Raw genomic sequence first — 20,696 nt, 5'->3', positions numbered from 1 at the left:
CACGTGCACCTGCCCGGGTCCCCTCTCACCGCCTGGCTCTCGCTTTACGCATTAGTCCCTTCCCTGACAACTGTGTAAGTGACGCTTTTGCCCGCCGGGTGATCTGGAATGCGGTGGGGGCATTTCCCTCTGCAGAGGAATCCCAGGGTGGCTCTTAAGGGGGGAAATCCTCTCATAGCCTCCTCTCAAGGACAGGCCCGGCGCCCATCTCAGGCACCTGCTGAGTCCCTGGGTCTAGGAACAGGGGAGGATGCCTGGGTCTCCCTTGTTTGTCCCTGGTGAGAAGCAAGGCTAGCTCTGCCGGCTGCGTGCTGCTGAGGGTGCGGAGAGGCCGCGAGACCCGGAAGTGCCCTTGGAGGAGCCTCACCCAGGGGTGCTGGGAAGGGCCTAGCTCCTAGGCACGCTGCTTGCTCTGCCGTCCCCACGTCCCCTCCACCCCTAAACACTTGAGGCTAGGGCTTTGTCCTGGGGCGAGGAGGCCACTCTGCCACAGGGGCCAGGGCCTGTCCAGCAGTCCCTTCGGTCTAGAGACTTCCTGCATTTGAGAAGCAGGGAAAGGGCCCCGCGGCCCTTCTGCATCCGGCACAGTCTCCCCAGCCCACCCCTGTCCTGGGCACTGCACAGCCGGTCTGGGGGCCAGCCGCCCCATTGCCTACCCCTGTTGTCGGTGAGTCCTTGGCTGCCACCAAGCATGGCGGCCATTGTGTGCCTGCCTTAGTGATTCAGTGGTTTTGTGAGAAGCAGAGTGTGTATGTCTTTTGGCTCAGAAACTGTACTCTTCAGTGTTAACAGACCAATAAACCCAGCATTTGGCAATGCCTGAGGCTCTGGGGGCTGCTTGTGGGCTGGCACTGGACAGGGAGTGACTTTGTGTATTGGGAAATTCTAGAAGTTCCACAATTGAGCTGTAAGGAGGGCCAGCCCCACAAGACAAGGTTGGTGAAAACAGAGAACCAAAGCTTCCAGGAGAGAGGGACCTCCGCTATGGGTTGGTCAGGGGCAGGTGTGACAGCCAGACCCCGAGTACTCGGTGGGGGGGGGGGGCTCACCTCAGAGCCAGGGGTCCTGTCCCAGACCGACCAATGACCTGTCCGGCCTCTGGACCTAGGTCCCTGTCCCTCCCCTTCCCCAACCTGCCTGCCCTCTTGACCAGCTACAGTGATGAGCTGGTGCTTGAATGGGAATCTGTAGGAGCCTCCTGGGCCCTCCAGCCAGTGGGGAAGAACCCTGCCCCTCTGGCTCTGGTTCCTGCCCACGGAGCACTCCGAGCTGCCTGCTTCAGGCTGGGGCATGAGGAGACTGTCAGGAGGGATCAAAGCAGCTGAGGCATGGAAAGGGCCCAGCCATAATAGCAGGTTCCCACCTGCCATCCCCCACCCCAGAGGACTACAGCCCCCATCGTCAGTGGCTCCAGGTGGAGCGCCCTCCAGCCACAGCCCCCAGCATCAGCATGTGGTCTGGTCTAGACACGGGCTTTCTGGGCATTAGGGCAACTCAGAGCTGCCAAGTAACAGAACTGGTTGACACGGGAAAATCTGGATCCAGGGAACCTTACAAGCTCCTCAAGGCAACCCCCCCCCCGCCCCCATCCTGTTGCCTAGAACAATCAGAATTTCCTGTGCTGTCACTCCACCTGAAAGAAGTTCACCAAGGCCCCTGCTAAACTAGCCTGGCAGTGGCCCGGCTCCTCTACACACTCCCCGCTGCTCCCTCTCTGCCCACAAGCGTCGGCACTCCTTACCCCCTCGGCTGGACTTCCAGGACCGGAGGGAATCCTGCAGCCACAGTGATGGGTCTGCTGAGGGCAACGCCACGGGCAGATTAAGGAGAGCACAACGTGCAAGTAGGAACACCCCCCCGGGGACCCTCCAACCCTGGAAGCCCCTCTCACACAGAGCTGCTAAACGGAGGCACCTGGATTCCTACTCAGGACTTTCGTTACTCTGATCACGGACCCCTCTCTGGCAGGCTCCAGCTGGGCTGGGGGAGTTTCTGCCTACCCTTAAGAGCTAGCAATAGCCCTCAGGTGATACTGGGTCAGCACTGTCCGGGGCAGAGGCTTCATCCTTGGCCCCAGGGCCAGACAGTGGCCAAGACTCCTAACCCTAGGCCTTCCCTAAGGCCAAAGAACTCCGCTCTTCCTGGAGCTGCCAGCAGAGGGAGCCAGCATCTCACAAGTGAAGGGGCTGGCAGAGGAGGGGCACTGGGTTCGGCCTTTCTTGAGGTTAGCGCTTCCTCAGAGAAGGGGACCCCAAGACGTTCGTGGCCACCACGTCCTTCCCTAAGGATAATCCTTCCCAGGAAGAGAAGCCGAGTCCATTCCTCTGGCTGGGGCTGGGAGTGGGGAAGGTGTGGTCAGGGTGTTGGACGAGGCGGCCGGCCTGGTCTATAGCTAAGCCTCTTCCTCACCCTCCCCACTTCCTCCTGAGACAGCCTGCAAAGGGCTGATTTCCCCTAAACTGGGAGAGATGTAGTTATAAGGACAAGGGTCTTCCAGGCCCATCTTAGAACATGGTTCTTTGAATCCTGCCCTCCGACTTCTTCCTCTTCTTGTTCCTTTCCCTCATGGACTCCCCAGATGACCTGGCCTGACTTACCACCTCAGAAGCACATCCCCTCTCAAGAAGCCTCTCCCCGTTCTGTGCACCGATCCAGGGCGGTCCCCCCACCTTTCCTATTGGAACTTTCTCACGTTCAGGATCCCCAGCTCTGCGGCAGGCCCCAGAGCTGAGTGGCACACGCTGGGAACTGCCGGAGTTGTCAGATCTGACTGCAGCTCCCCAGGCTCCCAGGCTACCTGTGTGAGCGTACAAGTCACTTGGCCACCTCAAACCTGTTTCCTTACCTGCCAGAACAGGGCTAGTTCTTGGCTTATGTACTCCACCATGCTGTTAAGAGATGAAACAAGATAGTGTTTGTAAAAATGGTTTGAGGAAGTAGAAAGTATTACAAAAGCATAAGGAAGACCAGAACTGCAGTTCAGAGCTTGTTTAGGATTGAACATTGGCATCAGAACCAGAAGGTCCCGAATCTTCTAAAACTGACCAGCACCAAAGCTGCTGGAGGAACCTGCGCCCCTCAAAGGACAACGAGGCAAGGCCCCCGACGCTTCTTGCTGGAGGTCCTTCCAGAGAGGTGGAGGCCTCCTGTTGCAACAGAGTGACCCGGATGCTGCAGCCTGGCGGCTCCATCTCTGGTTTCAGTGCAGGTTTATTTCAGTTTTATATTTTATTCCAGGCAAGTGCTTATTACATGGATAGTATTCATGTCTCAATACCTAAAGTCTTGGAGCATGAACAGCCACTAGAATACAGTTCAATAGTAAAAATACAATATGTACAAAATTAGGGTTTTTGTAGGGTTGTTTTGTTTTTCCCACACAGCAGATGTATCCAAACACATAAAAATCTCTACAGTCTGGGGTCGCTACAGTTTGTATTTCAGGAAACGGAGACACAGTGACCGAGTCCTCACTGTAAACAAGGGCCACCTCTTTGGGGGATGGGGATGGAACCCTGGGATGGGGGAGAAGCTGTTCCTGGAGAGCAGGGGTTATGATGACCCCTCATTCCCCTCCAGGCACTCCCTGCCCTTCTTTGGCCCCCCAAGGAACCAACCTCCCCCTCTCCCCGAGGTAAAGGCTCCCAGCCAGTGAGCCACTCTTAACATCAAAAAGTAAAACACGCATGAGAGGTAAGGTGTGTGTGTGTGTATGTGTGTGTGCACGCACGCGTCCCCCAGGCTGGAAGGGCTAGGGAGGGGGAGGGGCAGGCGGTCCCACAGGGTGAGGACAGACGTGGTCCTGACAGCTCTCAGAGGGGAGATAGATGCCCAAGGGAGGGCTGGGCGGCGGCTGCCCTCTCGGGCACACAGCATCACAGCGTTCACAAACAACGACAAAAACAACAGCAACAACACCCATCGTCACCAATCTGGACATAGTCATTCGGCACTAGATTCGAAGGCCCCCACTGCTGGGTGGGGAGGGGCAGGGGCGGTGAGCGGGCGGATGAGGTATCTGTGCAGGCCCGAGAGGCCCCTGGCTGACTCGCTTTCAACTCCGGAATGGCCTCAGAATGCAGGGAGGTGAACAGAGCCGGAAAGGGCAGGTTCCCCAATGCTTCTCTGACTGTTCCCTGGGCACCAGGCCCATCCGGCTCCCTCAGTTGTAATCTCTCGGGGAAGAGCAGAAGCTGGTTTCCCCAAGAACCAGGGTGGCGGGTGGTGGCTGCAGGGGCAGGAAGGCAGCAAGCTGGTGGGGTGGGTGTGAGGCTCCGTCCTGGGGGCCTCTAGATGACCAGAGGCCTTCCCTTTCCCCACCCCAGGCGAGACGGAGGAGAACAGGCCCCGAGGAGGTCTCCAGGACAAGGAAAGAACGGAGAGTTCTGAGGTGCCCACATCTGTTCAAGACCTTTGTGAGCCTCCTCAGTATCCTGCACGTCCCTCCCCCTGCCCATCAAAGCAAAGGTCACACCTGGGGACACCGGCTTCCCCTCTCCACATCGAAAGGCCACTGGCCACTGTGTGTGTCCAGGTGGGGAGGCGAGTGTGCATGTGTGTACAACTGAGTGTGTGTCTGACACAAGGCCACTTGTAATAAATACCCACATAAAAAGAGAAGCCAAAGCAGTCGGCAGAGGCAGGGAAAGCAGCAGGCCCTGCACACAGGCCCCCTCGCGCCCCCCCACCCCAAGCTCAGCCCTGCCCTAGATCCAACGAAGGACCTTCCCGAGAGGAAGGTTGCGGCACACTCAGAAGAGCCCACTGGAGAAGAAAAGTGGATGTTCAGGGGAAAGACAGAGATGATGCCAGAGACAGACTAGCTGGGGCAGAAGTAGCAGCCCTCCTCCCTGCTCTACAGGCCCCCCCTCCCCCGAGGGCATCAGGGAAGGGGCCTGGGCATTTGGCCCAGCCCCTGGATTCTGACTTCCTGAGGGCCTCAGCAATGTGGCTTCAGGCTCCCAGAACCCAGACCAGATGCTGGCTGGAGGCTACAGGAGCACTCGGGGGAGCGCACAGCACTGAGCAGAGGCCGGGGAAGCAGGGCGGCCAATGCGACAACACCCCATCCCCTCTGCCTTTGGGAAGCCAAGAGCCAGGCCCAGGGGGTCCAGAGCAGCTCTCTCCTCAGCCCAGACCCAGGCAGTGCTGGGGAGGGCCAGCATGGCGACAGGCCAGCCAAGCCCTTCCTTCCCAGCCCCCACCCTCAGCCTACCCTCCAGAGGTCAGGAGCCCAGTAGCAAAGACTGGCGGGGGGGCGCTCAGGGAGCTTAGCAACAGCGTGGGGTAGTTGTTGGTAGCGACTCCTCTTAACTAGCTTCTGCGGTAACGAATCAGTGACCGCAGCTGGGTCGGAGAACCTGGGCCGGGGGGCCCACCTGCCTGGATGGGACCGCAGCGCAGCCCCATCCTAGGATCTGTCACCTGCACTCAGAGCAGAGCCCCCCACGCACCCAGATTTCTGGGCCAAGTTGCTTCCGTCCTGCTCCCTGCCCGCTTCCGCCCCCCCCCCCCCCCCCCGGAAAGGCCTGGGAAGCAAAGGCTGAGGCTCCGGATGGAGGCCCCAGGCCCGTGGCCCCCTCACGAGCAGCAGCAGCACTGGGAGGCAGGCGGGGCGGGGCGGGGAGGTGGCAGAACACAACACCCACGGCGCACGGCTGCAGGGGACAAGGCGGGGAGGCAGGAAGGGCACTGGAGCTGGCACCAGGCCAGGCAAGTGGCACATTCACCAGAGTGTCTCATCACGTGCGCAAGTCCTAGGGCAGACCCCCTGCCCCGCGCCCAGCTCCCCGGGGTGGCCCTCCCTCCCCTGGCTCAGAGTCTCTGCACCCCCTCCCCTAGGAGGCCTGGGGGTGGGGGTGGGTGCGGCGGGCCTCGGCCTGGCTGGAATGTGTGGAGCTGGTGGGTGGGAGAGAGCGGGGGACGGGTTCCCCCTCCCTGCCCCCACTGGGGGCCTCTGAGTGGCCCTCCTCCTCAAGCCAGCTTGAGTGTGCTGACCGGGAAGGAGGGCATGGTGACCATGGTCACAGGGTTGAGCACTGTCTGGCCCACCAGCTGGGGGTGGTGCACCACCTGAGCCCCCACGGCCGGCTTCGCCATGACCGTGGCTGGGGGCCCCAGCCCGGCTGTGCCATTCACTTGCTGGTGTGAGAGGGTGTGGGCAATGTGGCTCACCGCCACGGGCTGGCTCACTGCCACGGGCTGCGGGTACAGGGGCAGCTGGGAGCCGAGGTGGGCCACGTGGTTGAGGGCGGCAGGGTGCACTGTGATGTGGCCGATGGGGGGCGTGGCGGGCGCCAGCTGCACAGCAGGGCTGGGGGCTGAGGGCGCAATGTGGGCGACGTGCTTGCCGCCCGGGCCCTGGAGAACGTGGTTCACAGTCTGGATGACTGAGGCGTGGGTGGTGGCCGTGTGGGCGATGACCGTGGAGCCCCCGCCAGCTGCAGCCACCAGGTGGGCTGGGGCCGGCACCAGCGTCTGCGCAGGGGCAGCCGGTGGGGGAGGAGGGGCCGGCAGAGGGGTCTTCTGCTGTGCTGGCGGCTGCTGCCCAGGCAGGGGGACGGGGGACAGGGCCACAGGCTGGGAGTGCGGGTGTGCATGGGGAGGCGGAGGCGCGGGGGCGGCGCTGGGCGGTGGCTTCGGCAGCTCCGGGTGGGGGCGATGGCTCAGTTTAGATGGGCCCAGGCCGGCCTGGTCCTCCTCCATATCCTCGTCTATGTTGTCCTCACCCTCTGTGGGGGGACACGGGGACAGGGACAGGTCAGAAGGGCTTGGGAAACCCGAGGCTGGAGTAGTAAATGCCCCTGGGGTCTGGGAGGCGCGGAGCCGGGGGCGGGGGGGGGGGGGGGGGGGACCGGGCCAGGGGGGGGCGGACTCACCCGAGGCTGTGGAGGTGGAGGCCTGGTCGTCCTCGGGCTGGCCAGTCTGCCGGAGCACGCGGTCGATCTCCAGCACGTCCATCCACTGGCTCAGCTCGTGCTTGAGCTCGGTCAGCCGCTGCTGCGTGGCGATCTTCTCCCGAGCCAGGCGCTCCATCTCATGCTCATATTCCTTCTCCTTCCTCTTCAGAGACTGGAGAACAAGGCAAGGGCCCGAACGATACCCTGAGCAGGAGCTAGAGGGCCCCCAGTACGGAAACCTCTCCCCACGGCCACGCTGGTCTCCAGGCCACTCAGCCCCCAGGGCCAGGTCCGCAGTGAGGGGGCTGCGGGAGACCACACCTGCCCCTGGTCCGCGCCGGGGCCCACGAGGCCCAGTGAGGCCCCCTGGCCTGTGCACTGCGTGCTCTCCAGCAGGCACCACCGACAGAAAGCACAGCTGCAGTCAGCTCGTCCCCAGGATGAACGCCCTCCCCTGCCCCCACCCACATCAACTTTGTCCGGAGGAGCTTCTGGGCCTCTGGCCCCATCCACCTGCCCCGCCTCTTCGCTCCATCTTGCGGAGGACAGGAGGGGAAACGGACTCCTCGGCGCCGCTCAAGGCCCCCGGCACGCTCGTACCACGCGGTCAGTCGCCGCGCCACAAGCTACCCTCCTTGGAACTCATTCCCCAAAGAACCCCCGACGATCCTGCCCCTCTCTCCACAGCATCATTCCCTAGTCTCCTCCACTTCAGTGTCCCTGAGGAGCCGCCCCCCACCCCCCCTGCATTTCGCATTTCTCCTCCATCTGCCTCCGTCTGGCTCGGGCAGCCGCTGGCTCTGCACCCTTCGCCCGGCCCTGGGCCGCTGCCCGCGGTGCCCACCTGGGCTGCCTCTCACCATCGCCAGTTTCACTCCGCCTGCCGCCCTCCAGAGTCCCCGGGCTGCTGGCGGATCCCCCAGCCCTGGAACGCGCCCCCTCCTTCCACACCTGTAGCTGAGCTGCACTGAGCACCGCCAGAGACACTTCCGTCCTTCACCCCAGGTTCCTGTTGGCCACGGCCCGTGACCCTGAGGCCACCCCCCTCACTAAGAGCACCAGGAGGGAGCGCCCTTGGCCACGGAGCCCACGGCTGTCGGGCGCACAGGCAGCTGTGCGTGTGGGGGGCGCTCGCACAGGGGCCACGTGCCAGGCCTCCCGTCAGAAGTGTCTCTAGTTTCCCCTCACACAGGACTTATTTGCAGCTCCAGAAGGCCAGCCTGTGTCCTCCATGACCACTCTGACGCCCTATTAAACGGACTCCTCGAAGTCTTGCAGATCTCCCTGCTGCCAGCTTCTCCTTGGCCCAGGCACGTCACGAGCGCTGGGGCCACCGAACACGGACACACTTGCCCTGCTGCACCCCGAAACCTCCGACCCTGCGCTGCGCCTGAGCTCCTGGCTTCCAAGGCTTGCCGGTCCCAGCAGGTGCAGAACCCACGGACCCTGCACACACCAAACTCTCCAGCTCGTCTTGGTTCTCCTCTCTGAACCCCGTCTCACACACAGATCCTCCTTTCTTGCCCCCCCTGCATCTTATCTGCTTGTGTTCCAAGCCCACACCCGAGCCCCCACCACCCTTCCCCGTCCCAGGCCCTTGAGCCCTTCCTGACGCGGCAGCCCACACTCGAGCACTTAATAAGACCATCAGTACTTAATCAGACACTGGCTCAGACGACCCCCTAAAAACTTCATGTTTTGTCTTTCCACCTCAGTACACACGGTCCCCGTCCAACGCGGTGAGTAAGGGCAAGGACTGTTCCATAATTAGCTTCTTCCCTCGAACCTACCAGCGGCCAGGACAGAACTATGCGTATCTTAGCACCGGGGGAAGAATATGTCAGGATGTGAGCATGTAGATTCCCACCTCTGTCCTGTCCCTCTGTCACAGGGAATCAGTCACCCGATGGACTGAGTTTGCCCTGATTCCATTTACTACAAGCAGTCTCACAGCAGCCTTCCTGGCTGTTCACTTGCCCCTCGCCCCTCCTGGGTATGGCAAGATCCTCAACTTCACCCACTCCCTCCGGGAGCCCCAAACTCCTTGTATTTCTGATCTCACCAGTCAGGAATGCCTCAAACCATTAGTGCCTGCAACACACAACCCAGATGCAACCATACTCCGTTCTGGCCTGAAACCTGGTAGCTTTACAATTCTGCCGGCAGTCCCAGGCCACACACGGCCTCCTCTACATCCTGGCTTTTGAGATTTAACCTGCTTCTCTCCACAGTTCTGCCAGAAAGATCCCTCCCTTACACACTGAGGCACACACACGCACACACACACACACACACGGCTGGCTTCTCACCTGGCTCTACCCTGAGAGGCCTTTTTGCTGGACATGACATCAGATGAGGCCATACCAATGATGGGGCCCAGGGTGAGTCAGCTCTCACTTGAACCTGGCTGCTGGGGGGCTGGAAGTGACCATCCTGAACTCTACCCACCAGCAAGGAGAGTAGATTTCTGGCTCTGGGAGAAACTCAGAGGTCAAGACCTCTTTTTCTTAACTAGCCCAGTTCTCCACAGGCCCAGAGGCCCCTGGAAAGTTTCCCCAGGGTCTAGCTTTTGTCCACATTGCTTCATTTTAAACACATTTCCTAAGACTGCCTGGACACACAGTTTGTTACCTGCCTACTCCTCTTCCTGTTTTTGTCCACTTCCCTGTGGCTCTCTTCAAACCCTTTCGCACCTCCTAGCCACTCTGAGTCTGCCTGGGGGCTACAGCTTTCCACTTCAGCACACGCCCAAAGCCTTCAGTCTATACAGCTAACGTGGTCTCTCTACTACTCCCTTTTGACTCCCATCTAGTGCTCTGCTGCCCCCATCTCTACGTGGCAACCCGCATGACCACCTTTAACTTCCAAAACTGCATCCTGCTCCCCCGTTGGAGAAACTGGCCTGTGCTGGGCCTTCTGCCCTCTGTTTTGCCTAGGTCACCCTGAAACCTTCAGGTCTCAGCTCAAATGCCCCTTCCTCAGCAACAACTTCCCTCACTCCCTAGAACAGATTCTGTGATCCCTGACCCTTTTACGTCCTCATGGCACAGTCCTTTATTTGTTTATAATCTGCCACCAAGACCAAACCTATGAAGACAGAGACCCATGCTTTTTTCTTTGCTTCCTGCTTTACTCTCAGTCAGACCCAGAGCTGTCCAAAGTACCTAAATGAATAAACAAATGAGTGAGGTTAAGGATTTAGAAAGCCTTGTTAAGTTTTCTATTTCTTTTTTTTTTTTTAAGATTTTATTTATTTATTTGACAGAGAAAGACACAGCGAGAGAGGGAACACAAATGGGGAGTGGGAGAGGGAGAAGCAGGCTTCCTGCCGAGCAGGGAGCCCGATGCGGGACTCGATCCTGGGACTCCAGGATCATGACCTGAGCCGAAGGCAGTCGCTTAACCAACTGAGCCACCCAGGCGCCCGTTAAGTTTTCTATTTCTGCTTCCATTGCCCCAGGACAAATATCTCTTAGGAACAGCCTGGGTACACCTCGCTGCCTACTCAGCGCAGGCCCATGCCTGTTGGTTCTACTGAGTCTCTATTTATAATTTATTAATTTTTAAAATTTTATTTATTTTTGAGAGAGAGAGAATGAGAGAGAGAGAGAGAATGAGAGGGGTGAGGGTCAGAGGGAGAAGCAGACTCCCCGCCGAGCAGGGAGCCCGATGCGGGACTCGATCCCGGGACTCCAGGATCATGACCTGAGCCGAAGGCAGCCGCTCAACCAACTGAGCCACCCAGGCGCCCCTCTAATTTATTTTCAATTGTCATTCAAACAAGGCTCCCCTTCCTAAGTATGTGTCTATAAAGTGGAATGTGCTATTCCATCCTTCCTGTGTCTCAGTAATTGCTATGAAGTTGGTACTTATAGAGGACGCATCCTCCTAACATCCCCATGATGAAGATACTTTTTCTTTCCTATTTAGCAAAATGGCAGTACAGAAGAAACTGATATTCAAGAGAACGTCACAACACTTGACAAGGATTTGCTCCTAGGCCATATGATTAGGAATAACTGAAGAACCAGTGATATTCTCAAGATCAAGTTCTACAAAAACATGTAGGAAGTAGGCCTCCCGGGGCCCCTCCTCCTCCGAGGCCAGACCCGCCGCAAGCGACGCCCCGCCCCTCCCGGAGCACGCGCGCACCCACGCGGACCCGGCTTTGCAGCGTCACTCCCCGCCCGCGGCACCCCACCGCTCGGCGCGCGGAAGCCCCGCCCCAACCCGGCCCCGCCAATCCCCGAGCCCGGCTCCGCCCCTCCCGGGTGCAGGGAAGCAGCCTGGAGGCGCGCCAGCCACTCCCCCGCGCCCGCAGGGCGGGCGGAAAGGCGCGCGTTCGCGGGAGGCAGGGGGGAGCCGCCGGCTGGGAGCAGTCGCGTAGCAGCGCCTCCGCCCCACGAACGAGTTAGGCTCCGGTTACCTCAGGGCTGTGACCCCGCAGTCTTGGCCGGGGGAGGGGGAGGGCTACGCCTCTGGCTCCTACTTCGGTCGGACCCTCCCTGACCCCCATCCCAGGGGGACCTTGTCGCTGCCCGCCCCCCCCACAGCTTCCCCCGCCCCCACCCCGCGCGGGTAGGCAGCGCTAAGTCCCTCCCACTCCCCAACGGCTCGGTTCCGACTCCGTCTCCGCGGCAGCCGAGCGTGGCCGCCCGCCCCACCCCCACAGCCTCCTTCCCGGCACGCGGAACCCTCGGCCGGTTTCCAGGGAAACCGAACACGGGGCCGTCATGGCAACTGTCTTATCTGGCGGGAGCCCCCCACCCCGTACTGCGGAGGGAAGCCAGTGCCCCAAGGGGAGAGGAACACACGGCCAGGAGGGCCCCTTGAAACGGGGCTTTTAAAAACGCAGGCAGGAGAGCGTAATTTTTAAAGGTTCGGTGACCCCAGGACTGTTTTGGTCACCCAGACCACCACATTTCCCCGGTTTAACCCCCAAACTCGAGTCGTGGCACCTCAGAGCTCTCACTGGAAGGCTCTTAACCATTCTGGGGTCAGAGTGGGGGGCCTCACCGGCGCGCCGCCGTCCGCAGGGAGCCACGCCCAGGGGACTCCCCACCCCACCACGAGCGACAGACTCTCGGGCCGAGTCCGGGTTCCCGCCCAGGCACTGCGGGTGGGGTGGAGGCGCTGGGGCCGCGCCACGCCCTTCTCACCCGCGGGGCACTAAACCGCGCCAGGTGGTAGCACGGGCCCGGGCACCGGGGGACCGAGCTGCGGGGGCGGCGCAGATGGCGGGGCTCCGCGGGGCGGCCCGGCGGGGCAAGGGGGAGAGGGGAACGCCGCGGCCGCCCTCCCCCGCGCACGCGCGCCCGTCCCCCCGCCCCCTCGCGGGCGGGGAGCCCCGCTGACGTCAGCCGGGCCATGTGCTCAGCGCCCGCGTGGAGGCGGGCGGGGGAGCCGGAGAGGGAGCAAGGGCGGGGCGGGGCGGGGCCGCGGCGAGGGGAAGAGGGCGGGCGGGAGTGGGGAGGAAGCTGGCGCTGCGGCCACCGCCCGCCCTCCTCTCGGCGGTGCTTCCCTCCCCCATACCTGGATGTACCGCAGCGCCGTCCGCAGCACACTCAGATTCGACGTCTTCTTGTCGTCCACGTTGGGGATGTTGCGCTTCAGGGTCTCAAAGCATTCCTTCAGATGGGCCCTCCTGGGGAGAGGGAGTGGCGCTGGTTAGCCAGCGCCTGGGGGGGCGGGGGGCGGGGGAGTAGGCCCCAGGAGAGCTTGGGGGACCAAGGGTGGGACCAGTCCCGGTAGAGGGCGGGGCGGGCCCAGAGACACACACGCACGCGCACACACCTGTTCTTCTCCAATTTGTTGTGGACTTCTCTGGTTCCGATCCTGAAACCCAGACAGACAGGAAAGGAGGTTCAGGGAGGAGGGCCCAATTAGACGGCCTTCCTGCCCCCACTCCCCAAATGCCACAGGTGGTTTATTCTCCGTACAAAGCAGCAATGGGAGATATTCACCCTGTGCGGAGGCGTGTATACCCCCTGGAGGGCACATGTATGCTCATAATTCACAATCCCTTTAATCCTCCATCCTGCCCTTGTCCACCTGTGAGGAGACAGAAGGCCTCCTGGGGCTCACAGAAATAGCCAGTTGACCCCAGCCCTCACCCAAGAGATCCCCAATCCAATACTCTGACCAAAGGCCTGGCAATGCCATCGGCCCATCCTTGAGGGGGTCAGAGAACACGGAAGCCTGACAACAACAGAGGGCAATGGGGAATGGACACAGGCACAGTGAGAACTGTCCAAATATAGTACGATGCTTCTCAGTTGGAGAGGTAGGACATGGCTTTGAAGGATGAGCTTAGGAGGGGCTACTTTCTCTTGCACACACAGCCCAGAGTGTGGGCAGTTCTCCATCCCACCAGCCTGGACTCTGCCACACCTCACTCACCCCCCAGGCCTCTTCTTCTGTTCGCTGGATTTGACTTCTTCGGCTGGTGCCAACTTCAGGGTCCCAAGAGTGGGTGGGGGTGGCTGCTGGGGGGCCAGCTGGGGCTGAACTCCAGGGTGAGGTGCTATGGTCAGGATGGGTGTGGGGAGGGGCTGCAAAGGCTTGGGGCTGCCAGTGGGCGGAAGGGTGGTCTTGGAGTCTGGCAGCAGAGGAGCAGGGTTGGGCACCTGCGGCCTGGTGGGCAAGGGAGCAGACTCCTTAATGCTGAGTCCAGGGGTGCTAACCAGGGCTGGCTGGCGAGGCGCCAGGGGCAAAGGCTGGGCTGCAGGAGGCAGTGGTGGGGGCGGGGGCAGAGGCTGAGGAGAGTTGGTCACTACTGGAATAGGAATGACAGTCAGTGGGGTGGGGGTGGCAAGTGGGGGTGGGGGTGCTGGGGGGGGGCGCTGGGGGGGAAAGAGGTAGGGGTGGCGCTTCAATGCGCGGTTCCTCCACGGGCAGGGCGTGGGCCAGCCTGGCCAGGCTGCTGGCCTTCTTCTGCTCCTGCTCTCTGTCCCGCTCCAAGCGGAGCCGCTCCTGCTCCTCTGTGCAGAAAGAACACAAGGGGCGTCTCAGCGGGCGGCAGTCCTGGCCTCCAGCTTCTGAAGTCTTTCAAGCAGAACGCGGCCTCTGACCCTGTCCCAGTCAGTGCTCAGCCCGAGACACCACAAATACCTACCTACAGCCAGCCAGGCACTGGGGCTAAGTGCTGGGGGGCACAGCAGTGAACAACACAAGAGACCTGGTCTCTGCTTTGGATGAGGGGAAGGACAAGTAACAGAGAACAATCCAGGCTGGGAGAGGAGAGAGGCTGTAGAAAGACAGTGCAGAAGTGGTCAGCGAGGATGCTGGAGGCCTGGCAACCTGAAGGTTGAGGGGTTAGGCTGGTGCAGGGAAGTTCAGGAACAACAAGGCTGAGGGGAGTGGGGTGACAGATAAGGTGGGCAGAGGCCAGTCGGCGAAAGCCCTCACATGCCACTACAGGAGAACGGGGGGGGGGGGGGGGGAGATAGATCATAGCTTCTGGGAAGGCCTTCAACAGTTTTTACCAAGTACCTTTCAGAGGGCAGGCAGCATCTTCATTTCAAGATGAAATGAATGAGCTCAGAGAGGCAAGGTGATTTGTTGAGAGTCACAGAGCAAGTCACAGGTAAAACTGAAACCAGACCCAGCCAGGAATCCTGACACCTGGCGGATGCCCATACCTGCTCTGTAAGCACATGCTCACTAGGCGTCTGTATACACACACACACACACACACACCTGGATCCTCACAAGAGTCCATGCCACAGGCAGGGCTGGGACATCATCTTCAGTTCGCACATGAGGACATCAGGCCCAGGAGTCCCAGGCCAGGGCGCAGTGTCTGGTTTCCTCAGGGACCACACAAAACACATTCGGTCCTCCTCTGCCCTTTGTGGTGCTAAAACTCACTGCTCCCAAATCCCTCCCCCGCCATCCCCCCACCAGCAGCACAGCCAGAGAGGTAAGAGGCAGGCAGGAAGGAAAAGAAGGCAGCCCTGCACCTGTCCATGCAGCATCTGGGCTGCAAGCCCTGCTGCAAGGTGAGGCCTGCTCTGGAGCTGGCCGGGACCAGGGGAAGGGGAGGGCCCTTCCTGAGCCAGAAGTCCCTCTCCGTCTCCACCCTGCCCGGTGCTCTCCAGGCCCCACCATTCCGGTTCCCCGGCCACAGGGCTGGGCAGGGGCCCTGGGGAGCAGCTGTAGCCCCCAGGCCAGGGAGCGGGCTGGTCCACCAGCGCTCCTGCGGTCCGGGATTGGCCACACTGCTGACTAACTGAGCTGACAGCTGGGCCGGCAGGCACGCCCCTACGGAGGAGGGCATCAACCCCCCACTGGGGCCCTTGGGCCTACCGACAAAGTGAGTGTGAGCCGGGCCGGCTCGAAGCCCCTCCCTCCCGCAGGGGCGAAGGAGGAAGTAGAGCGGTGTCGTGAGAGGGAAGCGCTCCGTGGTTTCCCAGCAGCACAGGCCTCTTCCGTGGCCCCTGCCCTTCAGGAAGGGGAGCTGCCGGGCCTGCTCCAATGAGGGCAGCGCTCTCCCAGGCCTTTCCGGCTGGCACTGGCTTCTGTTACAGCCCCGGAGAAAACCAGCTCTCTGCCCTCCAGCTGCCCAGAGACCCCGCGGGCAGAGCGGTCTGCGGAAGGCCACCGACCAGCTACCCAGTCCATCTCCCGCACTGCTCCCCCCTCCCTCCTTCCCATCCCCTCCCCCGTCAGCTCCAGGGCCCAACACAGCCCACCTTCATTCCTTTGGGCCGAGACCCAAACTTTCATTGGCTTTGGGACCAGGGTTCCACTCTCCCATTAGCAGTGGGACAGAGAGGGCCCCAAGCCCCGAGGACAGGTGCCCTGGGAACCCAGACTGAAAGTAAACCTCATATGCCCCATATTTGAAAGGAACCCACCGCTCATCCAGGAGATGGCAACCTTCTCACCTACCCTCTCCGTTCCAGAGTCAGGCAGCTACGCCTCACAGGCGCTGGGCAGGACCCAGGGCAACGGCCAGGCTCTATCACACCTGAATCAGCATGAAAAATCTTGACTGGTGGGGAAGAGGGGGTGTCCCAGGCCAGATGCAGCCCACCAAAGCTTCCTGCCTCCTCCCCACCCAGCAGTGACCCTCTTCCTATGCCCTGCGGAGGGGGAAACAAAGTGGGGGGAGCAAGCTGGCAGTCACTCAGGGGACTCCCTCGGTAACAGAACAGACTCGGGCTCTGTAAAATAATGCTCTGCGGCAGCCAGGCGTGCACTCCCTCTCCCACTCGCAAACATGCCCACGACTCTGGCCTCAGATAAGTTAGCATGACACGTCTGGGGTGATTCAGAGGCCACAGCAGGCACAGGGCTGGGGCCTGAGGAGTCTACACTAGGTAGCCCCATGTTCAGGGGGAGTTCTCCCCTTCTTCAGGCTAACAGGAAACTTGGTGCATAAGGCAGGCCCCAGGATGTGACTAGGTCAGGTAGAAGAGGGTCCCATTTGAGCCACCTCCATGAATGCTGGAAATGACCAGGCCCTCCTGCTGACCACTTTTTCCCTCTCACACATACATGTGCACACACATCCTCAGGTGCATCATGGGAGCAATCTGGCTGGTCTAAGTCAGGAAACCCACCCATGAAACTGAAAGGGGACATGGATAAGAGAATCCCTGTCCAGAGCTGTTCATCAGGTACATACCCAGGAAAGCAGTTCTGGTCACCAGGTCCACACATGACCCCTTCTCTCCCACTGTCCCCACCCCAAGTCAGAAGACAGAACCTCAAGGAGGGGGAAAAAATGAATTTGAGATTGACATGCTGCAGCTAAGTCTAGCCAACTGCACGTGAGCTTTTAGAGTAGATCTGGCTTTGCACCATCCATCCTCCTTGCCCCACCAAGAAGGAACTGTGACTGGTCAAACTGGGCCTCTGCTCAGCTCCCTGCCCCCAGTTCTCACCACCTGGGGGAGGGGCAGGGCTCTGCAACTTCTTAGGAGAGAACCATTCCCAGGCTCCTTCACAGTGTTGCACACATCATCCCTGTCCTTACTGTCAGCTCTGGACTTAGTATTTTGGAAAGGGTGGGGGAGATGATAGTGGGGAGGGGGGTCTTCTCCCCTTCCCCATAAGACCAGTCAGTCTGAGGGTAAAGTGAAGGTGAAGGGGTTGTTCCCTTGGGGAAAAAGCAGGGTCAACCCTGTTCACCTCTAGCACAGTGCCTGATACACAGCAAGGACACAATAGGTACTCCTGAATTGCACTCTGCTAGTGGCAGGTGACTCAAGTCTCTCCAATTCTTGTGCACGCACCCTCCTCCCCTCGCCCCCTCGCTGCGCCCGCAAACAGGACATTCTCGGTCACCACCATCACTGTCCAGGGCCTGACCCTGCTCGGGACCCAGAAGATAAAGGGGAGGGGCACGCTAGCTGATGTCCCGGCCCATCAATTCCGTAAAACCCAAGCATCTCATCTCACAGATCTCGAGTGACTCCTGACCTTGAGAGGCCGGTCGACCAGTGACTAGGCCGGGCGGACCCGCCGCTCCCCCCGCCCCTGGCCCGCTGCCGCTCCCCCCACCCCACCCCCCTCCGCCGCCGCGGCAAAAGCTGCAGGGCGCGCGCGCACAAAACACACACTACTACCTCCTGCATGACTCATCATTGAAGCAACAATAGGCAGAGAGAAAGGAAAGGAGGGCGAAGCACTCTCTCCACCACAACGAACCCGGCAGAAGGAGGGGAGGGGAGGTTGGAGGGGACATGAGTCCCCGGATACAGCACACACACCGATCCAGGGCCGAGGCCCTCTCAATAGTCCGGAAAACGGAGGTCTTTCCCTCCAACCCCTAGTCCTGCAGCACCCTGAAGCTGGGGACCACCGACAGAACGGGTGAGATGGGAAGCATCTGAAATCCTCGTTTCCTGCCGAGGGAACGCCAAAGTTTGCCCCTTCTCAGCCTGGCTCATTCCACAATGTAGCTAGGGGTATTGCCAGGAGGTCCTGGTGAGAACGTTCCCCAAAACGTCAGTGGGAATATGTGAGCTCTAAATGTCCTGTCGCCCTGCGATTCTGAGGGTTTCCCTTGCCCCAGGATCAAAAACAGGAGGTTGGGGCGAGAATGGACAGGTGAGCTCGGCGGCTCCTCCTTCCAGCGCACAGGCTCTCCCTGGGAGGTGCCCAGCGGCCGGAGCCAGGGCCCAACCCGGAGCAAGGCCACTCGCCAGCCCCGCCCAGGCCCCGCCCCCGGCCGAGCGCGAGGCAGCTGGGAGGGGCCGGGCCGCTCCGTCCCCAGCGGGAGTGTCCCCCGTGCACGTGGTCGGAGGCGGGGCCCGTCCACGTCACCACCCGGTGTAACCAACGGGCTTGGAACGCAGGCACACGCAACATTCCAGCCGAGAGCGGGTTTGGAACGCGCAGACACGCCACATTCCACACCGACTAAAGTGGGGCGCAGCAAGGGGGGCCCGGGGACTGCCCCCAGCGACCTGCGGGCCGTTTCGCAGACACCCAATCAGCCCAGCTCTCACCCAAACCCCTGAAGCGCGACCCAGCCCAGCTCTGGGAGGCGGGGTCAGGCGGGGCTGGCCAGGATCATAAGACACGCGATGTCATTTCATTCTGCAAAGGCCGCCTCCGCCCCAAGCGGCGCGTAGATCGGCCGGGAGCGCCCCCCGCACCCTCCCCACAGGGCCAGGGAAGCCGGGGAGCTGCTCGGCGTAGAGTAATTCCCACCCCCCACTCCGTTACACACACGCCCACTCGTGTGCACTATACACTCGCCCGTGTACACGTCCGTTCATCCGCTCTCCTCGAGGCTCACATCACACATTCCCCCGTGCACACACGCACGCACACGCGGGTCTGCCACCCCCACGCAACACCATTCCACACCCCACCCCCCACCGGCTCACACAACCTCGGCGCTACCGAGGGCGCCGCTGACCCACGCGAAAGGAGCCCCCACGAAAGGTGCACACGGGGTGGCAGGCAGCTGAGGTGGCGCCCACAGGAGCCGGGTCCCTCACTGCACGGTAATGAATTCATTAATTAATTTTACTGCCCCCAACATTCCTCCCCGGGCGGCGGCTCCTGTGCGGAACCTTGCGCTGCTCGGCTTCGCAGGCCGCCCGGGAAGGGGTCCTGCCCGCGGTTTCGCGTGGGTTCAGAGACCAGGGTCGCTCGTCTCCCCTTCCCCGGTGCCCCAGGGGCCCAGCCCGGCCGCTCACCACGTGCTCTCTGTTGTTGCTGCGCTTGCCATTCCAGGAAGCGGGCCGCCTCCAGTAGCGTCTCTATACTCATCGCGCCGAGAGCGGCCGGGGGCGCGCCGGGGCCGAGACTGCGGCCCGCGAGCCGGGCACAGGTCAGGCTGGCGGGCAGGCAGGAGGGAGGGATCACCTCCGGGGGGCGACAGGGCTGGGCGGCGCAGCGCACTCCGCAGGGAAGAACGGGAGAGCACGGAGAGAAAAAATTGTTTCCCAAAATATTTGCAAAATATAATTTGCAAATTAAAAAAATTTTGATGCAAAAAAACAAAAGGCGGCACTGCCTCCCTCCTTCCCCTCCCTCTCTTTTTCCCCCTCTGATGCCTCCCGCCCTGCGGCCCCCGGGAGTCCCGCCGACAAGAAAAGGCTTTGCAACAAGATGGCGAGGAGGCACCGACACACACAACAAGGGAAGGAGCCGCGCTGCCCCCGGCCGCCGCCCCCGCTACTACACCGGGGCCGCAGCCAAAGCCCGGACCGGAGCCCCCGCCCGCAGGGCCGCGGCGTCTCACGAAGGGAGGGGCGGGGTCCCGAGCGGGCTGGCCCCGCCCACTATAGACGGCGCGCGCACACGTGGCCTGGGTGGGGGTGGGAGAATATCCAGCTTCGCTCGCGCCCTGCATTTCCGCTTTCTCGCCTCGCCCCGCCCCGAAGGCAAGCCACAAGTTGAGCCAGGGCTGCGTGTTGCGGTCATTCACAACGAAGTGTGTCCTGCTGGAGGAAAAGAAGGGTGGAAAATTTAAGACTTAAGTTAGCTCAAGTAAGGATATTCCAGGTCAGGGAAACCTTACGATGGTAGAGACTGGCCTGACCCCTGGGTCTCCGCTCCCTACCCACACGTGACCTAATTCCTGCAACCACCCGGCTGTCGCAATTCCCCCGGGATCCGCCCGTGGGCGGAGCTGACGGCAGGAGGCTGCCAGAGACTAGCGGAGAGAGCGGAGTGATGATCCGGTTCCGCGTTTTGCCTCCGTTCCTCCCCCCGCAGTGCGTTCGCATCCTATTAGGCTACGTCACCGGGCCGTGGGCCAATGGGCGGGCAGGACAACACGGCATGGAGCAGCTCCACATGGACACCCCGCGCCGCCAGCCTTCTGTTTAAAGGGCCAGTGTCTAACACGGTCACATTCGTGGGTGCGGATGGGTCCACTGTAAGAACGGAGGGTGGGACGCCGAAAGGGAAATTCTGCAGTTGTGCCCTGGCCTACCCATTACTCTTCACCACTCTCCCTTCAAAACCAAGTCTCTCTCTTTTCTTCCCCCAAATTCTTGTCTTTGTCCACGCGTGTCTAATGTGGATGGCCCACAGTCCACCCTTTGCTCTGGGGCCGGGGCGGGGGCAGTTGAGGCAAGGCGTCCGCAGCCCAGACCAAGGGGGCGGGGCCCAAATCGGGAACAACAACGTGGAGGGCGGAAGCCTGGCCCTGCCAGCCGCTGGGCGACTGAGGCCGCGGGCGGGGCGCGGGGTCGGGACGCTCAGCCTGGTCTCGACGGCGCTCGCCAAGAGGGCGGGATCCCCGGCTGGCGCTCGCTGCCGCCGCTCTTGCGCTAGTATTTGGGGGCGCCTGCGGGTACAATCAGAAAGTTAGACCTTTGTCAGGGT

General features: G+C 61.3%; 1 protein-coding gene across 1 annotated transcript; it reads right to left on the bottom strand.

The window, feature by feature from the left end:
- Nucleotides 1–3,192: 3,192 nt before the first annotated feature.
- On the bottom strand, nucleotides 3,193–20,139 carry MNT (MAX network transcriptional repressor). The gene is given in 7 exon segments (XM_035027552.1): nucleotides 3,193–6,731; nucleotides 6,879–7,071; nucleotides 12,432–12,543; nucleotides 12,693–12,734; nucleotides 13,299–13,738; nucleotides 13,740–13,879; nucleotides 19,058–20,139. Coding segments are annotated over 7 exon segments (1,758 nt in total). The 5' UTR covers nucleotides 19,131–20,139; the 3' UTR covers nucleotides 3,193–5,973.
- Between the last annotated feature and the right edge of the window lie 557 nt (nucleotides 20,140–20,696).

The sequence above is a fragment of the Mirounga leonina genome, unplaced genomic scaffold, assembly GCF_011800145.1.
Source record: "Mirounga leonina isolate KUSES-001 unplaced genomic scaffold, KU_Mleo_1.0 Mir_200, whole genome shotgun sequence".
Classification (NCBI taxonomy): Eukaryota; Metazoa; Chordata; class Mammalia; order Carnivora; family Phocidae; genus Mirounga; species Mirounga leonina.
The sequence above is the reverse complement of the archived record's forward strand: the minus strand, read 5'-3'. Positions and strand labels throughout refer to the sequence as shown.